This window comes from Molothrus ater, chromosome 3, assembly GCF_012460135.2.
Source record: "Molothrus ater isolate BHLD 08-10-18 breed brown headed cowbird chromosome 3, BPBGC_Mater_1.1, whole genome shotgun sequence".
In the NCBI taxonomy this organism is placed as follows: domain Eukaryota; kingdom Metazoa; phylum Chordata; class Aves; order Passeriformes; family Icteridae; genus Molothrus; species Molothrus ater.
In genome coordinates, this window is record NC_050480.2 from 49,675,551 (window position 1) to 49,696,225 (window position 20,675).

General features: G+C 40.8%; 1 protein-coding gene across 1 annotated transcript; it reads right to left on the bottom strand.

Annotated features, from left to right (window-relative positions):
- Positions 1–711: 711 nt before the first annotated feature.
- IL20RA (interleukin 20 receptor subunit alpha) lies at positions 712–19,837 on the bottom strand. Its single transcript, XM_036380623.1, has 7 exons — positions 19,794–19,837; positions 8,999–9,097; positions 6,643–6,821; positions 5,794–5,969; positions 5,056–5,200; positions 4,376–4,515; positions 712–1,910 (listed from the first exon to the last, which is right to left on the bottom strand). Exons 2-7 carry the CDS (start codon positions 9,070–9,072, stop codon positions 996–998), a joined length of 1,629 nt encoding a protein of 542 aa, XP_036236516.1. The 5' UTR covers positions 9,073–9,097; positions 19,794–19,837; the 3' UTR covers positions 712–995.
- Between the last annotated feature and the right edge of the window lie 838 nt (positions 19,838–20,675).

A 20,675-nucleotide genomic window follows, 5' to 3' on the forward strand; every position in this document is an offset into this window, starting at 1 on the left:
TCAGAAGTGCTGATGAGGACAGCAGGTAATAAAAGGAAGCCCTCAGGAGCACTTGGTTGGTGTGGCACAGCAGTGTGCAGTGGCTGAAGCAATGGTGTGTCTGGGGCAGACCTCTCCCTCCGAGTGTTGGAATGTTGGGGGACACAAGACAGATGATGCACTTTGGACCTGGTTAACATAAGAGATTTGATAACAGGATGCCTCGGCAAAAGCAAACAGAACTTTGAAAATTAGACCTGGATTGCAAGAAGATTAAATCAAACAGGTTTACTGGAAAAAGAAAATCCCATTAAACTCTGCAAGCAAGAGATGTTGTTATATGCATAAGTTTGTGTATGTGATTTTAACCTAATCATTGTAGTACACATTATTAGTCTCCCTGCAATAGTATATAAGTGCTTGTATCCCACAATAAAATCAGATTCTGATCACCAAGTCAGTCTCCCCATCTGTCTCCATCGGCAACATCGAGCTGCTCCTGCCACGCAGAGGAGCAGACACTTGCAGGGCATGAACCAGACAGGTGCTCAGCTGCCTGTGCCTAAGGTTGGGTAAGACATGGTTCAGCCAGCATGATTACAGGCATTTCACTGAACCCCTTTGCCCTACACATTTTCCCATTTTTTGTTTGTTTGGTTGTATTTTTCCCCCAAAAGTAACTGCTTTTAAGTGCTGGTAACTCATTTTCACAGGAATTGCAAGGTGGGAGCATTCTTTGCAAAAATATTTATTTTAAAATATTTTTTCTTTTTATTTATTTAAAAAAAGAGTACAACCTCACAACAATCATATTTTACACAAGAGGTTTATGATTAATGTCATAATCATTTATATCACATCTGGAGACTTATAAATAACATTTAATGATAAATTGTTAAAATGTGGTGGTTCCAAAAATTTCAAAACATTAAGACATGCCTGTTCCCCTGAGTCTACCACTCTCTTTAGCAAAATAAACAAGATTTTGCACTTTTGAATATCTTAGAAAATTACTTTCAGTCTTCCATTTCTATATGAAGTCCCCACTGTTCCTTGAACTGCAGGAGATACGTTTCTTGGTCCTTAGGTGATTCACCAGATACCCCTTTGTCATAGAGTCTGAGCAAAATTCCATCTTTGCCAGGATCATCATACTTGAATAGTCCTTCACACACCTGATTTTCAGCACTGGACAAAGTAGGAATATACAGTCTTCCACTGTCAGGATCCCAATCAACTAATATGGTCTGCATACCTTCTTTCTCTGTGAGGCCCTGTCTGGGTTTTTCCAGCTGATGATAGGATGCCTGCCCAGACCTTTCAGTATCCAGGTCCATGAAGTCGATATGGGTCTCACTTGGCAATTCATCTGCTGCATTAACCACCGTCAAATCAAGATCCTCTGTTTTCTGTCCCAAACAAAGGTGTGCCACCCGTATCTCTAGCTGGGGGGAATATGGCTGTCCTGTTCCCATATCAACCAAGTCCCCCAAAGCAACCTGTGGCTCACCCTGTAGCCCCCCAGGGGCAGAAAACATCTCTTCTAGTTTCTGACCAGGACTGAAGTCTTCAGTCCTTACATCATGCTCATACTCCACAACCTCTGCATTTTTATCTCTCCAAGTATTCTGTGTTCCAGACCGGCCATGAGATGCCCAGTTTCCAGTTTGGTTCCCTTCCACTAAAGTATCCTCTTTGAGTGAAATCTCTTCACATGAAAAATCAAGCAAATATTTTGCTTTCAGCACCTGTTCAGAAGGCAAAGCCCTCCCTTCAGTGTCATTGTAAACAGTGTTATAATGGGGACTTTTCCTTTCCGACAGACATCTGGATTCCTCACAGTCATCCCCATCAACAGTGATAAGGTTGAGCACCATTTTTTCACTTGGTATGAAAACCCATTCCTTGCATTTGTCAGTGTACTGCCACACCTGCAAAGTAAGAAATATATTGAGTGAAGTTTAATAAAAATACCATCTTGATGCTTCTTATACTACCTTATATTTTTAAAATATAATGTTAGACCTTATTAGGAGGTTATTTCAACTTAGGGAAGAAGAAAGTTCATCCTATAAACATTTATGAGTGTCAATATAGAATGTCCTTTTTCTATTCTATATAATGTAAAACTATATTATAATCAGTTTTAATATCTCTTCCCTCCTCTTCCTGATGTCAAAATAATGGTTAGAACAATTCTGTCAGATACAAGTTTTGTTTCCAGCATAAACTCTCATGACTTTGGAGAAAACATCAGTCTTTGTTCTTGGATCAAGGATTACTGAATTTATTCCACTCCTTTTAACCAGTGAAGAGAAAATGTAGTCACAACCAGTTCCCACAAGCAGTGCCAGGTAACATGTTCATGTATAACTTATGAAGAATAAAATAATACCAGGTTTTCTTTCAGAGAGGGAGCTACACATCAGGCTGAAGCACAGTGTACAGAGCCTGCACTGTGTAGTCTACCACAGGCTGCTTTTATGAATCGGTGCAAAATCATCAAATTAAACCGTAGGGATCTTTCTGAAATGAGTAAAATTTTTGACAGGAATCAACATTGTGTGGGCGTTGATGGAGTGAATACAAAAAACAACCAGAACGTGCATTTCAATGCTTTCAAGCTTGAATGGAAGACTAAGACCACTAATTGATGTACCAAGTAGTCTGAAAGGTTGCACAGGTCAGAAATGCTGGACCAAACAAACAATTTATTCCATGTCCCCCCAGCCACACAAGCTGCCCATGTGGAACAGTCTGTATGTTGGGAAAGCCAGAGAGCATCATTAAAATACCAGGTCTATATTCATTTGTTACTTTAACAATGACTGAATCCAGAGGTGGAGAAATCAAATTGAAGCTCCATGATGGTCATTAAAAAATTCCCAACATTCAAATTACATTTTTATTAGAGAAAAAAACTCCCGGAGTTAGGATTTTAGTCTACTACTGAGTGGGAATTTTTCACTAAGTAGCCCTTCATGCTCTTGGACTTTAAAGAGCTCTGTCCTGTTAGTTCCCCAAGAGACCAAGCTACCTCCCCATACCATGATCTGCATCCCAGGAACAAAACATAAAGAACAAGACAGAAACAGACTTTTTACAAGGGCCTGTAGTGACAAGGGACAATAGTTTTAAAATGAAAGAGGTTCATTTAGACTGAATATAAGAATAAATTCTTTACTGTGAGTGTGGTGAGGCACTGGAATATGTTTCCCAAGAAGCTGTGGATGCCCCATAAGGGCAAGTGCTCAAAGGCAGGTTGGATGGAGCTTTAAGCAACCTGATCTAGGGGCAGATGTCCTTGCCCATGTCAGAGTGGTTGAACTAGGTACCTTTGAAGGCCCCTACCAACCCAAACCACTCTGTGGTTCCACAGTCCTGTAATCCAACCAGTGCCCCCTCAAGGAGGTATTTCTGCGCACATCTGAAACACACTGCAGCAGTGGCTGCTCCAATCCTTCTGAGCCCTTCTGAACTCACAGTCCCTCTGTGAAGATTTCTCCTGTCACCTCTGCACTTGTCTAATCTCCTCAGCAAGATCAGTATGTCGAAACCAACTCCCTTGTATCTCCCATCCCACGATGTCACGCAGGTTGGATTAACATTGAAGTCTGCATTCATTATTATAATTGCATGTTTATGGTTGAGCAAATTGCTTAAAGATACCTGTCAGAAAGTTCTGTTGAGCTCATGAGCTGGAAACCAGTAACATTTCATAGACTTTTAAGTATTCTTTCTAAAAATCAACAAATTTTGCAGCACTAAGAAATTTGAGAACATTTTTGTTGCAAAAAGTGTATTTGGGCTGTCTACATAACAGAATGTGTTTATACATTTTTGGGTGTTAGGAGATGGTACAGTATTTCAAAGTATTCTAGAAATCCAGGTTAAATTTTCTGTATGATGCATATGTATTCAATCCTTCACAATCACAATTAAATGGAAAAATCTTGTAATACCCAGTAATAGTCCAAGAAAACATCATGGTGTTTCTGTACTGCTTAATTGTCTTCCCTTCTTGTTTCTGAATTCAACAAATTAATAACTTTTGTTCAACTAACTTCACACAGTGCTTCATCTTAGATAAATTTATAGAGTTCTGACACCCTGACAGACCTAGTGCCTTAAGTCATTGCTTAAGGCAATGACTCTTCCAAAACCAGTGGCTCTGTTCTGATCATTGCAAACTTGAGTTATTACTCTGTTTTTCTTGCATTTCTTGCAAGGGTCATTACCCTTGATGTGGCTTTCTTCTCTTGATCTCAGAGGCAACTAGAGCTTTTATTTGGAGTTAGCCACAGGTTCCGCCAAGCCTGCTTGGACCCCTGGAAAACGCACAGCTCTGCTGGAGTGCCAAGGTTGGCAGTGACCTCCTGCAACAGAAGACACTCACCAGGTTTGTTGGATGTTTTTGTTTGTGGATGTGAAGATACTTGTGCACCCAATAGCATGCCAAAGAAATAAAAAGGAGAGCCAGCATGGTAGGCATAATATATCCAAATGTGATTGTTATAGTCTCATCTTCTGTTTTATCTGTTAATAAAACAAAAGTTTTCATTGTAACAAACAACTTGTTAAGGTATGTGGACAGTAATGTGTGCATTCACCCCACTGCATTTTGGATACAGAATGCAAATGTTTTAGATAAACAAGGAATTTGCAGGAAATGAAAAAAAAAAATTTGAGTTACAGGACAATTATTATTATTGTCTAAATTATAAATTAAATTCTATAAAGAAGTAATAACATCTCCCTTAGGTTCTCCTGTTGATAACTTCAGAATGACCCAGCTCTGCTACCCCCAAACAGCATTCAAGGAGAAAAAATATTCTCCATGCACTAAAACTCAAAGAATGCAGGTAATTTTCTTCAGAGGTACTGATGTACCTTCCAGTCAGTCCCAGCTATGCTTTATTAGAGGCAAAGTTTTCATTGGTACAACTGCACAGAGAAGGGAAAAATCATGCTAATTATCACTCTCAAAATGGATACATGAAAAACTCACAAATTCAATCACCATGGTTTTCTAACTTGCATCTTCTTTTTTTTTTTAATTTGCCACCTCATACATACCTTTCAGTGTAGTAATGCAATGCTCTTTGGAAAAGGCACTGTCCAAAACTGGTGTGGGGACATGTATCTGTGCACTGACACAATAAGCTGTTCCAGGTTCTAACCAGGGCACAACCAAGGTGTTGTTGCTGATGGAGAAGAACCACTGGAAGACATTAAAAATATTTTTCCTCCCTTAACTCCTGAGCTACAGAAAGGTCATGAACATACACATTTGCTAGAAAGGTTGATACTCTAAGAGCTGCCACCTGCATCCTTTTCCTCCAAATGCAATCAACATTCAAGTTACTTGTTAAGTCACATTCTCTCTGATTATTTTCTCTTCCAATCAAAGATTCTTGTACCACCACTGAACAATTTCATGCTTCATATGCATTAGGACCATCAGCCACTACTGGCTCACATTCCTGTGGTGATGTTGCATCACTCCAGCCCTGTTCTCACACACACACCCATGACAGGCATATGGTATGGTTCCACAAAATATTTCAAACTGGGATGTTCTGGAAAAGCCAGAAGCCTTAGGATAATAGAATTTATGTAGACCTTGGAGTCCAAAGTAAAGTTATTGCTATATTTCCTGCACCTTTGTGAAAATAATGTCAACAAACCAGCCAAACAAAAAAACACAACCAACCAAACCACATTTGTCTACTATAGGTTTGCTAATCTTGGCATTTCAAGAAGCACAGAGCACAGATTTAACAGCAGCAGTTCCACAGCCTTGTCAAAGCTTACCCGCTTCTTTGTTTTTTTGTTGAGGACAGACACATTGTACTGTAGGCCAGGATACACCTGAAGCAGAGATATGGATTCTTCATCTGGACTTCTCTTCCACTTCTCAGGAGCAGTCAAAACGATTGAGATAGATCTGTCAGTAGAAGATACGCTTACCATGGGTGGATCTATTTTAGCTGGAAAAATGAACATGTACAAAAAGCAGTCAAATTCAGCAGAGGCACACTGGTTTGACCAGTTTCATCAAATCAATCATATTACATTTTTGCAATGATTGGGGGAGTCTAAGTAGAGCATTGAAAATTTTATTTATATTGGTAGAAAAATATTGTTTAGATAACTAAGAGGATTTTTACAGTAAGAAAGTGAACACTGACTTGGAACTTTGCCAAAGAATTCCTGTGACTTTACAGGATAAACAACCTTGAAACTCAATTTGCTAAAATAGGCTGAATTACCAGTATGTTCTTAGATTATCTGGCACAGATAAGAAATATTGGGCTCTAGAATATGCTTGCTGATTGGTTTGATAAAGCCTTTTCAAAATCAGAGTCATTTATACTGGAATGTGCCACAGATTTTATTTGCCTTGAGTAAGGCAAATAAAAGCATTAAAAAGAATTCAGTATATAGCAGACTATATATATATATATATATCCAAATTCTGATTTTATTATTTCAATTACTTCTGTCAAAAACAGAATATAAGAATAAATGTGAAACAACTGAAAAAAAATGTAACTTCATGCTAAAATTAAAATATTATACACTGTGAAGGCCCATGCAGTGTGAGCACACATTGTTAATCAAGGCCATTGAACACCTGGCTGTGTGCTTAGCTCTCCTTACTGTCTGTTAGAGGGTTGAATCGTGTGGTCTCCATCCAGTCAGAGCATGCCCCATTTAGGAATGCTTTAACACTTGCATAGTATTGTTCTTCGTAGTCAGAGGTTTCACTGGAGAGGTCACACCATGTTCTGTTTATATTCATGCATTCTGGCTTTCTAATCCATTTGCCAACACCGTACCTATATTGAAAAGAAAGAGAAAGGAGCTGTACAAAAGCTATTTCCAATACATTAGTCACCTCATAATATCATTTTCTCTGTTTTAATATGGCTGATAAAACAGTTTCTGTGTTTAGCAGAAATCTGAAATTTCAAGGAATCCCAGCTTCATCTGAGATGAAGAGCAAGACTTCCACAAGTTTTTAATGAAATATAAATTAGAATAGGCCTTATCCAGAAGAAGCCAGATGAAACTAACAGGGATGTTAGTGACACCAACCTAAGTCAAAGTTTGCCTGTGCAGAGCACAGATCTCTCAACATCAGTCTCCACAGATTTAGCCTAAATTCTAAACACACAATAATTATCTATATGGATAATTATTTATATGGAAACAAAGAGTCCAGTCAGAACGGTCAGTGACACATCCTCAAGTATGGACACAGATGATGCTCAGAGTCTCCAAGATGAATGACAGGAGACTACTCATTCCTGCCTGACCCCTCATTTTCTAGTTTAACTGAAAGACACAACTGGAACACAATGAACTTCAAAACCCTTCTAGTTGAAAAAAAGGCCATATATCTGTTACCAACAATGCCTTGTTGACCAGCTCTTATACACTGGTAGACCAAACCAAGATTTCCTTGGAAAATTCCTGTTCGGATTTGCTCAGACATTCCTGCTCCTTAAATTCACACTAAGAATTCCCCCTTTGGCTGCTAATTAGTAAGGATATGTGGCAGCTTCTGCCAGATCGCTCACCAGCATTTTCCTATCTCAAGGCCTTCCTCTCCTGGATGGGCAGAGGCACCTGAGTGTTTTTGTGCTCAGGGAAAGATGGAGATGGCCATACCTATGGCGACAGACTCCTCATGGACCAGCTGGCCCTTTAGGGTCAGGGCAGCCAGTTCTCTCTGAACATTTTACCTCCCATACAAGTTCTGGTTAATTTCTTGCAGTAACCATGAGGGGGTGGAGCCTGGAGCTCTGTGGGCATGGCCAAAATCCTAATGCTATTAAGATGCCATCTTTTGTCAATTCTAGGGACACAGAAGAAGGACTCTCTCTCCATTCCAAGAAGAAAGGTGTTCCTTTCCCGTGCAGGAAGCGTGGCAGATGGAGCAGTGTTGGTAAAACTGGTCCTGACCAGAGGGAACTGTTTGGGTGGCATGGGTTGAGCTCTGCACTCTCTCTTTTGTACATTTTTATCATTAATATTGCTGCTGTCACTGCTCATTGTCTTATCTCATTGCTGTTTCCAGTAAATGGTTCTTATCTCCGTGTGTGATCTTTGCCTTTTGTGCTTCCAGCTGGAGGTGGAGGGGAAGCAAGTGGCACCATGGTTTTTTTCAGCAGAACTCCTGAATTGGAGAACACCATTCCTAAACCATGACAATAATTATCATTCACTCTGTAACTGCTGAGCACTCTTAAGTTACAGGAAACTTCTAGAGATTGACATTCATTTTACTGTTCTGAAAATGTTCCTAGATTGAGGGAAGTGTAAATGTTAGAGGTAAAGATTAGAGTCTGTCACTGCCCTTAAAACTTCTGTCACTGGCCTTCAGAATGACACTGTGCTCTTTCAGTGGGAATAAAGGAAATAGAGTCTGGTTCTCATGCAAATTCCTTGATACCCTACTAAGGTGCAGACCTTGACAATGTAAGGGCCTGATTCCAACCACAATACTTGGTTTTGTACAATGTTCAGTAACATCAGTGGATTTTCTCCTAGAGAGGCTTGCTGGATCAGAATAAGTCTGGGGGAGTGGGTCTGTCAGGAAAGAGCAATGACACACTGGGTATTACTAATATCGATTGAATCATACATCTCCATATCCATTTAAGTGTGTACAGAGGATGTATCACACATACCAGTCCACAGCAGTTATTCTTCATCCTTCTCTCTCATTTTAGGAGGAATGCCTCTGAAAGCTTCCATAGTACTAGAATGTTGCTTCCTACACTTCTTTCATGGGAAGAATATCTCCTTACACACTATTTAACTTAGGGTGAAGTAAACAGTGCCAGAAGCAGAAATTAAAAAATACACTGCTTAAGTCTAGCTCACACTTTAGTTCTTTCTTTACTTTATATCAGCAATACTTTCCACGAAGCTGGGCTTTCATGTTAAATTATTATTTAAAATGCTAAAATAAAAGTCAGTGGGAGATAAAATAAACAAGCCAACTTACACTGTATATTTCACCTTGTAGAGTACTCCGTCACCTGTGCCTTCTGGTGCTGACCAGTGAAGGACATTCTTCATATTTAGAGATTCAAAATGGACATTCCTAGGGTTGGGCAAAGAACAATACAACTCTCCTGAGAAAGAAAATAAGAAAGGAACAACATGCACTAAGGATCAGCAAATGCATACACTCCCAAAGTAGCCAACACAGTTATTTTTAAAAAGTTATCTTTTTTAGCATTCAAAGCATAATGTGGTTGGCTGTGGGACATCAATTTTTTTACAAGTGTCCCTACCTAGTGTAGTCTCAAATTCCATCTTTACAAGTGTGTTTTTTCTCTAGCAAAAATTGCTTTGCCATTTATGGCAGGCATGGAAATATTCAGGGACTGGAAGCTAAAACTAGAAAGGCTTGGCCTAGAAGAGACACACATTTTTAAAATTACAACTGTATTTGAATATCAGAAAAATTGAACACTGAAAATTTAAAAAATAACCTTAATACTTTATTAGAATCTTCTTGTAGCTGAGTGGATTTTTAAAAGGCAAACCAGACATTTTAGAAAAAGACACACAGAATGTACTGCAAATACAGCTTTACAAACTGAAGTATGACTTTGGAGAATTGGACTGGACGACCACAATAGCCCCAGTGTCATTTGACCATCCCTTTTGATTCTCCAGAAAGTCAAAAGCAAACATTTACTGTAAGGTCACACATCTAACTTGCTGTTCATTGCACCAGCTTTTGAAATTAATAAACAGGCAAATTTCGGTATCCTAAGAACACAGTTTTATATCTTTCTGATAGCCACCTCTAATCTAATAAATGTCATGAAGGTGCCCACATTGCTAAATTGCTTGCAAAACGAAGCCTGTGGGCCCAGGGGAAGAGTCCCAAGTTCAAAGTTATGACTCAAGCCTCAGCTATTCCTGCCGTGCTCTGGGGGGAGCAACCCTGAGCTGCCATTGCTGGGAAGGAGCTTCCCATTGCATGCAGCTACAAGAGCATGATAGGGAAGAGAAAAAGTGACTCTGTGGTTTTTCAGGACTTTTCAAAACCCTTTAACCTCCTTTTCCAGGAATGCAATTCTAGTTCTAGAGATAACAAAATGAGGCAAAGAAAATGGGAAATAAAATAAACCTGTTCAAATGAATAGTCCTTGAGCTGTTACTTCTGTAAGCAGACCTTAGGGTATTTTTGTAGTATATTTTGCTATTACTAGAGCAATAGTGTTCATCCTCCTGTATACATGAATATAGCTGCTTTTGTAAGCAAAAGTCACCACCATTTTCCTGATTAATGTGCAGACTTGTATCTGTCTTTGGGCCAAAGAGTAGAAGATTTTTTTCTCTTCAATACATTTATTAAAACAATCTCCTTGCAGTTCTGTAGAGACCTATTACTTCAAACTGTCTCAGTGCAAACTCTTGGTTTTCCAAGCCTCTAGCTGCTCATTAAGGCTGCACTGGTATATACATTCATCTCTATCTTCAGATCACAACACTGTTCATCTAAGGTATTTCTAATGCTGCTCTCTTTTATCTTTAGCACTTAGACAGCATTCAGGCTTCCATTTTCTAGTCAGAGAACAAGTTTTGTCAGGTATAGTCCTTAGGGCAAGCTTATCTATTTACAAAAAGTAGAAAGTCCCATTTCCTTGACACTTGGATGCAGAAATGTCCCATGATAATCAGCCTGTAAGACCTCAAACTATAGGCTTGGTAGCAACATAAAAAAAGTTTCAGGATGCCAGGGGATATAAAAGCAGCAATTGGAATTCTCCAGGAGTTTGCCTTATTCTAACACTTGCTTCCAAGTGGGAGATACAGAATCTAGAAAATCAAAGGTTTTCATTTCACCTAAATAAATGTCCTCTGCAACTGCTTTAAGTGAATCCAAATGTAAAGATGAAGCTGACCAGGAGAGCTGAGAAAGTTGTTTGCCTGTACCTTTCCATATTTGTCCACCCTTATTTTAAAACCTTTGTATTCCTCAAGCACATTTTAAAGTAGTAAGAGTCAGTAAGTGAGCTTGGCTGTTACATTAAAACATTTTTCAACTATTAACATGTGAAACTGGCTCTTTGACATTTTTAATTTTTTTTTTTTATTTTAATTTCTCTCCTCCCAGTGTGGTTTCTGCTGTGGTAAATGAAGTTTCAAAACACAAACACTGACTGCAGCAGAGGAGCCAATCTCAGCATGCAGAAGCCACAGATTATATCTTTACAAGATCTAAGATTACAACACTGCTGGTGTGCTCCCACCTACCCCAGCTCAGTGAGATTTGGAAGGCAAAGGGACTGAGACCGTTAACTTTCCATGAGATGCAAAAACAGAGATTTGGTTTCTATTTCTGGTTTTGCCCCTTTACTAAAAGGCTCCTGCCCTTACAATAAATTGTGCAAGTTAGTTATACCACAATTCTGCATGTGTAAACAAGAATAAAGCTACCATACTCTCCTATGTCTCCAGGAAGAGTTAAGAATGAAGTCCTTCATATCTATTTGGTGATTGATAGTATCAGGAGGCATGTGTAGAGAATAGATCATACATAGAGCTTGAATGTTCCACAGTTGTCAGTCAGGAAAGAATTCAAGTATATGCAACAGCTGCATGTCTCAGTCTTTTAACCTGTCTTCAGTCTTTTAGTTTCTAGTCTTTAAACACATGACATCCTGTCATATTCTGATTTTATTTCAATTTATCGGGATTCATGGCATGGGTGTCGCATAGAGCATTTTCAGTTTCCACTGGCCTAAGAGCAGGAATCAGTCACCCATGTTGCTTTGCTAGGTTTAGTCTGTCACAGTGATTGCTAGCTATGTCTGTCATTCACTTTCCATTTCACTTTTTGTTTTTAACAGCTACATCACTTCATTAAATCATTGAATGGGAAAAAATGAAACCCTTATTACTGTCTTTGGAAAGGCTGTAAATCAAACTTTGAGTAAAATCATTGTTTATATCTTCACGACTGACACCTGGACTGGAAATAAAGTAATAATACAGGCTTGCAACCTTCACCACAAGGAACAGCCAAGTCCTGTTCTTAGAACAAGCTATAGTGAGACTCTCCAAAACAGACGTGACTTAGCCTGAAAACACCTTTGCATGTGAGTGAAAAACCCCACTGACGTCAGTGACATTACTCACATGAGTAAAAGTCTGCATGGCAGGTGCTTCATCTTCTCTTTATGAAATCACCAGCCAGGTTTAAAAACCTGGTCAGTTTTAATCACATAGAGCTCCCTGCCAAGTATATGCCTTGCTCAAGTCAGTACTGTTCAAAGCTCAGTTCTGGTTATAGCCACATCTATCTACACACATGCACAGACACATACATACGGACACAAGGATAAACACACACAAATTCCATGTGACAACCATTCCCCATTCAATGCATCTGTGTTTTACCTGCTAGGAGGTCTCTCTGCCTGTCTTGGTGACAAACAGCTGTGTTTAATGGCAGTGCTGCAGAACAAATACAGCTGCAACTACACATGTCCTCTGGCTCTAAACAGATTTTTTAGCTTTGCATTTCAGTTGGGTAATCCAGCAGCTGCAAAGCATACAAATATATAAATACAGAAAAATTTAGATTATTTTTTCTGTGCAGTGGCAAAAATTTTTGGGTGGGGAGAAGGCAGAGGACCCACTGAAAGCTGACCTGTAGGTATCCAAGTGCCTCCTGTGTGACCACTGCTGTTTACTGTAACCCTCTCAAGCAGTGTGATCATCTGCTGTATTTTACTGTGGCATGGCACAGAGGTGCAAACACCAAATTATCCAATCAAATACAGCAACAAAGAAGATCACAGAACCTTCTAGACAACTGCAGGACACAATTTAAGACACTGAGTGATGTGGAAAGCATTAAGATAGAAAGATGAGCCTTACTGCAACAGTCTTTCTACCCACAGCAGTAAAAGCCATTAACTCCTCCCGTACAGTCATCTCAGAATTCAAAAGAGGAACTGCTTTAACTGCTTTTCTGACAATGGCAGAGACTTGGGCTTCAACTGTGGTCATATTTTCTCATACAAAACTGTGGTCATATTTTCTCATACGGTGACCCTTGGGAGCACCTCCGATGGAAGGAAACCTTCGTGCTGGGCACCAAATTTGTGGGCATCACTGCAGCTGTGCCTCAGCATTTGCAGCTGCTGCTTCAACGCCATGGATTGAATCCTCACTACACCTCAGAGAGGGGACAGCATTTCAAACAGGCTGAGTCCCTGATTTTCCTTTTCCCACTGGTAGCTTAGACCCACCAGTGAAGCATCAAGCAATTAAGGATCACTCTAGGATACACTGCTTCTGGCAACAAATGCTCTAAGCCACTGGTCTTTCTTTAGTCTTTCAGTTCAACTTTGGGTGACTTCCATCATATTCCTATGACATCTTGTTTGCTCCTCCTATGCTGTTGATCTTCATTTTTTGAGGCATTTTTTCTCTTTTCTTTCTCCAGCTCATCTGTTTTGATGGTTGTGTTCTTGGTGAGAAACAGTCCCTCAAACACATGGCTAAGTATACATAAAAATAAAAATGGTTGTACTCAGAGCAAATGTCCATTCAGCATCATGTTCAGTGTTCTTCACAAGCAGAGTGTTGGGGCTGTCCTTTCTGGTACATCTCCAGCTCCAGGAAAGTCAGCACTGGCCATGCAGGAATGCAAGGGAGTGCACCAAGTGCTAAACAGGGGGACAGAGCCAAAACTGGAGATCATAAGTTACACAGAGAAAGGGAAACCCACCAAAGCCAGGAATACACTTTAGCCAACTTATAGCTTACTCATCATCTTAGCAACAATTTAAACAAATAAGTAAACTTGTTAAAGATTAAGCGATCCTGAAAGTTTTCCTCTGTGCAGATTCTTTTTGACTCAAGCTTACCAGACCAAATAATGAGGAAGAGAAGAAAGAGCAGGAGGAGGACGAGGAGGAGGAAAGGTACAAAGGAGCCATTACAGCTCAGCTGCCTTTCTCGTGGTGGGTTGCTGAACTCTGGTGTTGCAGGGTGTGAAGTCAGGTTAATGAAACCCTCTGACTTGAGTGGTACCGGTGGGAATGTGGAGAGGAGCACAGAGGTGATTTCCTGTTCAAGTCATAGCAGCACTCAAGAGCTAACCACAAAGCACACTCTGCTCTCCCACAGGAGGAGCCCATCGCTCCCACCACAGCCTGTTCAGAGGGGGGAGGAAAGACAGGGACAGAAAGGCAAACATAAGACTGCATGGAAACCAGGTGGTGGAGCAAATGGAAAAACTTGAAGGAAGAGGTGGGGAAAGATGGGAGAAGGATGAGACTGGGACATGTAGGGTTTGTTTTTCAAGAAATGGGCAAGCTGCCATTGGAAACAGGTGAGCCTGAGGAGGTAATTTCGTCAGAGTGTGAGTGGAAATACAACCAGAAGAACTGCAGATACAGAAGTGGGACTGAAGCTGTGGCTTGCCCTGACAGTCCATGGGAAGCCTTGCTGTTATTTATCCAAACCATGCCCTAATTAACCAAAAACACTCCTCAAGAGAATATTGGTCAAAGGACATTTCAGACTCAGTCCAGAAATACCCAGCTTCAGAAAGGAGGAGAAACTCTTCCCAGTCCATTGAAGGCTTGTTAGGAGACAGCTGGAGAGGACCGTGGCAGATGACACCCATTCCTTTTTGCTACCATGTATGAAATAAAATAAACCAAATTTTCCTTCCACTGAGTTGAAAGTTTGCAAGTACAAGAGCAGAACTCCCATGCCCTGCAGCAAACACCTTTGCTTGATGCACTCCAGCAGGTAAAAGTTATTGTAAGGTATGTTTTCTATTAATTCTGTGTGACCTGGCCTAAAACAGGCAATACTGTAATACTGGCCTAAAACAAGCAAACAAGGTGAGTGAAATTCAAGGTGGGCTTGTCTTAAATTAGTCACAGCCCTTTCAAGGCTTTCAGAGTTGTAATCTGACTGAGGTGCTTTGTGCTTCATAGTTTGATTTGCTTCCAGTGTGGTTCTTTTTGTTTTGTTTTTTAATTTAAATGGAAAGAGGCTTTGTTAAGTTTAGCATACAGAACCATTTTTTGTCAAAGAACTACATTAATTTTAAAAGCCCAGTGATGACACAATGCCATGGCATGATAGCTGTTTTTATTTGAAATACTAAAAATTGCCTGACTGTTTAGTGTTTAATGTTGAGCTTTTTCTTTTCTACCTTGAACATGTTTAGCACTCCCAATTTATTACTGCTTAGATCAATCACATTGAACAGCCAGGAAAATGCAAGCTTAGTTAGAATACCTCTGATATCTTATATTTGTTTTTCAAAGTATCCAAGAGTTACGCTTTCTATTTGAAATGTTGTAAAAATTATGCTCTGTGACAGTTATCAGCCAAATTTCCATACACCACATTTTGGTACACTCCTAATCCATCTTTGCATAAAATATCTATCTTTTACATATAAACTGAACCAAAATTATGTTTGGCTTTCATCATTCAGCACTGACTAACTGCTATTAGGCAACAACAGTCCAATTACAACTAACAGCATTATATTTATTGCCTAATGGATGTTGCTCCTTCCTCTGTGACCAACTGATGGCTTTTCTCGAAAAGGGATTTTGCTTTTCTTGGGAGTCAAAACAATTTTAATTCATGAAATCCACAATTCTGAATCCACATTTTGCCTTGGACAGGAGATTGAATGCAAGATTGATGGGGGATGAGTACTTACCTTTCTTTATGAGGGAAAGGCAATCCTAAGAAGATGAAAGTTGAACACCTTCTGCACCTGAGATCTGAGAGGAAGGACCAACACTCCCAGAAAGCTTGTAATGCCTCACCTCCCACAGGCAATGCCTCTGGGAAGGAACTATTTGCAGAGAACTCCTGGGGCACCCCTCCATTGGTGCGAGACTGAACAGAAATATGGTGCCTCTAAGCAATATCCCAAGTTACTGGCACACCAAGTACAAAGAAAAGAGCTGTATGTCATTTTAAATTCTATCTAGGGATAGTCCTGAGTTCCAAAGTTCAGGCTCTTACAGAGTTGAGCTTTTTAAAATACAGGAGCTCTTGTTTGTCTCATAAAGGGTGGCTTTTCTCTCTCTTACTTGCAGATAAGCAATAAGACTTCTCGGGGAGAACTCAATCAGAAGAAATCTGTACAAGCCAAAACTACAAAACCAAACATAAACAGGAACTACACACACACACAAATGACTTATCCTAACCACTTGTTTCTGTTGGAATTAAGACTATAAAGGTCACTAGACAACAAGAACCACAGAAAGGAATGGTTCTCAGCTACAGTGGTGAACCTGAGTGTTTGCACAGGGAACTGCAATGCGCAACTAAGTTTTGGGCTTTAATCACAAATCCCAACGGTGTTGGAAGTGCCTCTATGGAATGAACTGCTTCCTTTAACCATTTCCATCTCTAATTAGTAGGCAATAAGAATTTGAGGAATCACACACAAAGCCAAGAACTAGGGCTAGATTGCAGTGTTGTCTAGAATAGCCTGGCATGAGATTGGAAGCTGGAGATGAGGAGGTAAGGATGAGCCTTTCAGCTATATCAACTCCTTCATGTACTGCACTTCTCCTTATGCCAATATCCATTTTTATTTATTTCTATGTTACATTTATTCCTCTTCCCTTCACAGTAGCAGAGAGCAAGGAAATACTGTGCAAAAACACCAAGCTCAATCCCTCCATATACTTCCACTCTTATAACTGAAGGTTTATGCTCTCTCTGGTAAACACACAGAGTATCACCAACACACATGTATTTCAATCCTGCAAAGTATATAGACATGTACTATGTTTTACAAAATACTATATGCACAAAATTTTCAAGCCAAGAGTTCGAAAAATCATTCTATTTTACAATTTTTTCCTCTACTGCTTTTCCTATCTCTAGCCTTTTATTCTGTATTTCCCAGAACAACTTCAAAAGAGCTGTTCTGTACGTTCCAGTACAGTTCAAGTAACTGTGAAAGAAAACACATAGAAATTTGTTTAAAGGGAGGCCAGAAGCTGCTTTTTAAACTACTACTTATTCGTAAAAATATGACAAAGTGGAATATGAAGGATGTAAATTAAATCAGGTGTGTCAATGCAGAACAAGCAACTTACACTGCTATCAGAAAACATTAAAAAGGTGAAACTTTCAAGGTATATGAAATGTAGTTGATATAGCCACATATCAGTTCCAGTGGGAATCTAAGCCTGGATGTATGCTAGCAAGGACTGCAACCCAGTATAAGCAGGTCTGTTAGATTAAAATGTTTGTGCTGAGAAAACCTTGTCTACATTATATACATTTCAGGTTTTTGCATTTTAACATTGGGCCAGCTGTACTTGCACTCGATACATTGATGAAGCACATCTTCAATGGCAGCTTCATCCACAAGAAATCAAATTCCAAGACTGTGTCACAATACAGACAAAAATACAGCAAAAGAAATTATTGAGATTTGCTTCAAAATCACATACCTTACGTGAATGAAAATAGTAATATATGCCTTAAATAAATCAAAACGCTTCTAGTTTTGCAGGACAGCATTAAGGCTCATTTCCCTTTCCTCAGAATAAGGATACACTGTAGTAGCAAGTGCATTCTTTCTTCTGTATGGATCTACAAGAGAGAGACAGGATTCTACAGGCCAAGGATTTCAAGGTTTCTCTAACTGCAGAAGAATGTAGTTAGGGAAACGTCCCATAAAAGGAAGCAGAAGGATTTAAGATGAAGCTTGGTAAGTTAATAGACTAGCATTCTACCACTTAGAAAACTCAGGCTGTTCCTTCATATCCTTATCAGTTCCTCACAAAAATTGCTAAACACTTCCATGTGGTAAAGAGAAACATGCTTGAACATGCTTGAACATTTCTGGATCCCACTGATTTAAAAAAAAATCCATTTTATTTTTCATTTTCTGCACTTTTTTATTTGTTCTAGAGTACAGATTTTTAAATGGTTAAGTGAAACCGATTCATAAAAAACCCCAGTTGCAATGACAAAAGAAATTTTTATCCTTGCCCAGATAGTCTGTTAGGTACAGTTCATAGACAGCAGGGCCTGAAAACAGTTAGAGACTGCTGGAACAGTAGGTGTAATCCAGAAAGGGTAAAATCATACCCACTAACACATCACAGTGAAAACAAAAGTTGTTTTGCAAAGGTCAAGCTATAATTTAGCATTTAAGTGCTGCTGCTGGGGAGTTCAGAAAGTTACTTGACAAGAGATCCCAAGGAGACAGGCACAGATCCCGTAAGATGTAAGAATCTGAGTCTGCAGAGTCCTGCTGTAAAACTGCTTTATGTGGTACTTGGGTCCTGGTTTCTTCTGTTGGAACAAAGAATCCAAAGGGGACTCCTCTACCTATCACTTTACTCAAGAGACATCACACAAGCACTGCTATGTCAGTTCTACACTTCATATAATTTCTTCCATTATTAGCAAAATACCGCTAACATTTACTGACATTCATGGTCTCACACTGAAAAAGATGAAAATGGAAGCTCTAAGCCTTCAGTGAAAGGCACAGCTCTCCCTTCCCTGCTAGTATTGCTGTCAACAAATCCCTGAAATCACATCCACGTAAAACCTCAGGAATGTGCAAACAGATTCCCTTCTGCCTTGAACAACCACTAGACAAAGGCAGCATAACCCCCTGGACATTTTTCTAAACTTTCCTTGAATCAAAACCAGTAGTAAACGCATTTTTTAAAGTTTTTTTTTAAAGGGTAACTGAATGCCAGTTGTACAGATTTTCCACAACACTTGCACTGATGACCATCAAACTAAAATAAGATGAAAATTATGTGGTCAGTTACTTAAAAAGAAGCTGGCATTGATACCTCTGAAAGCAACTCAAAATCACTGATGCATATTGGAGTAGTTTATCAAAAGAGTTAGCAGGGACACAGTACTTAGTGGTGCTTGAAGGCATTCAGGGTGTGGAGAACTCTCCTCACTACCTTCCAGCTCTCACAAGATCAGAAAGTTTTGCTGTGGAGTTAAATGGGATCAGACTCTGCATTTATGCATTGAGTTCTGGAGGCAACACTTGTAGCAGAGAACAAAAGCATTAAAGCAGAGTAGGTTTCTTAGATCTGCTAATCCCTCCAGTGCCTTGCTCCATTTTTTAACTGGGGATACACAAAAAAAAGAGAAATAACATATGATTTTAACAGCAGCAGGTGACTCCCCCTGCACACACGGTCCAGGCTCATTCCCACTGCGTAACATCCTTGTCCATGCGATACAGTTCGCTCTTTGAGCTGCTCCAGCTGCCACCTTTTTTGCTCCCTCTCTCTCCCTCTCGTGCTTGGATGCCACCATATGATACAGTCAGGAGGTGGGAGATGGGACTGGGAGCCACTCAGGACCGTAACGCATCAGCTGAGTATCTCTGCCAAAACCCCACCCTGACTTTTGGGTTAATCTAGCGCTTGACTGCTCAGTTAGACTTCTGAGGGTGGTGCCTGTCAAACAGAAAAGAGCCTAGAAACACCAAAGATATTTGGGGAATTACTCAAATGGGTATAATAAGAACTATCTCAAGATCATGCTATCAACTTAGAGCTGACAGCAAAATCAATGCAGAGCTTCGTAAAACCGAATTCCAGCTTAATTACAGAGAAAAGGAAAAGATGAAGCAACACTACAGAAATAGCCAGCTCTCCTCCTCCAGCCAAAACCACGAGCACCAAAGGCGCGGCTGTCCGGGGCGGACGGGAGCTGCGGGAGCAGGGTCCCGGCTCGCCCGCCCAGCCGGGCAGGGATGCTGGTCCCCGAGCACCCACCTGTGCGCGCCGCGGGGCTCGGCGGCAGCAGCAGCGACAGCAGCGACAGCAGCGACAGCGCCAGCAGCCCGGCGCCCATCGGGGCCGCATCTCCCGGCCCGGGGCGCCCCGCGCCGCGCAGGGGGCGGGCAGGGCCGGGCAGGACCGGGCAGGTGGGAGGAGGGAGGGAGGAGGGAGGTGGAGCCGGGCGGTGCCGCTCCCGCGGGGCCGTGCGGGGAGGAGCTGCGGGACGCGGGGAGCGCCCGGTGACGCTGCCGTGACCGCGTCGTGCCGCCCCGACACCGCCTCCAAGCTGCGGGGTGATTTCTCCTGCATCCCTCAGTGCTTCCACTGATGAATAAGTCTCCCTCGAAACCACCGTAAGACGTGAGTGGGATGCTCTTGCACACCCCCTTTTTTTTTTTTTTTTTTTTTTTTTCTTTCTTAGACGAAGCTGAAGGCTGACGTGGTAACTCACTGAGTGTTCAGAGATACGAATTTCCCCACTACTTGGCATTTAATTGTGTATTTGAAGATGAAAAGAGGCTGTGGAGTCTCCATTCTTGGAGACGCTCAAAATCCATCTGACAGAGCTGAGCATCCTGTTCCACCTGACCCCGGTTGGAGTAGGGGGGCTGCAGAGGCACATTCCCACCTTAGCATCTCTGGACTCATGAGAAATAACATGTTTTTGCTGCTAACAGAGCTCCCGCTGAGGGTGGAGCTGCTCAGTGCAGCCCTCACTGAGAGCAGGAGGTGAGGGGACCTGAAAGTGTGCACACTGTGCTTGTGGGTGCTAAATACCTGGGGAGGCTCTGGCAGCAGAAGGTGCTGAGACATCAGCCCTTCTTCCCTTAGATGGACCTCTGCCAGCTTCTTTCCTGCCAAATGACCTGATTTGCT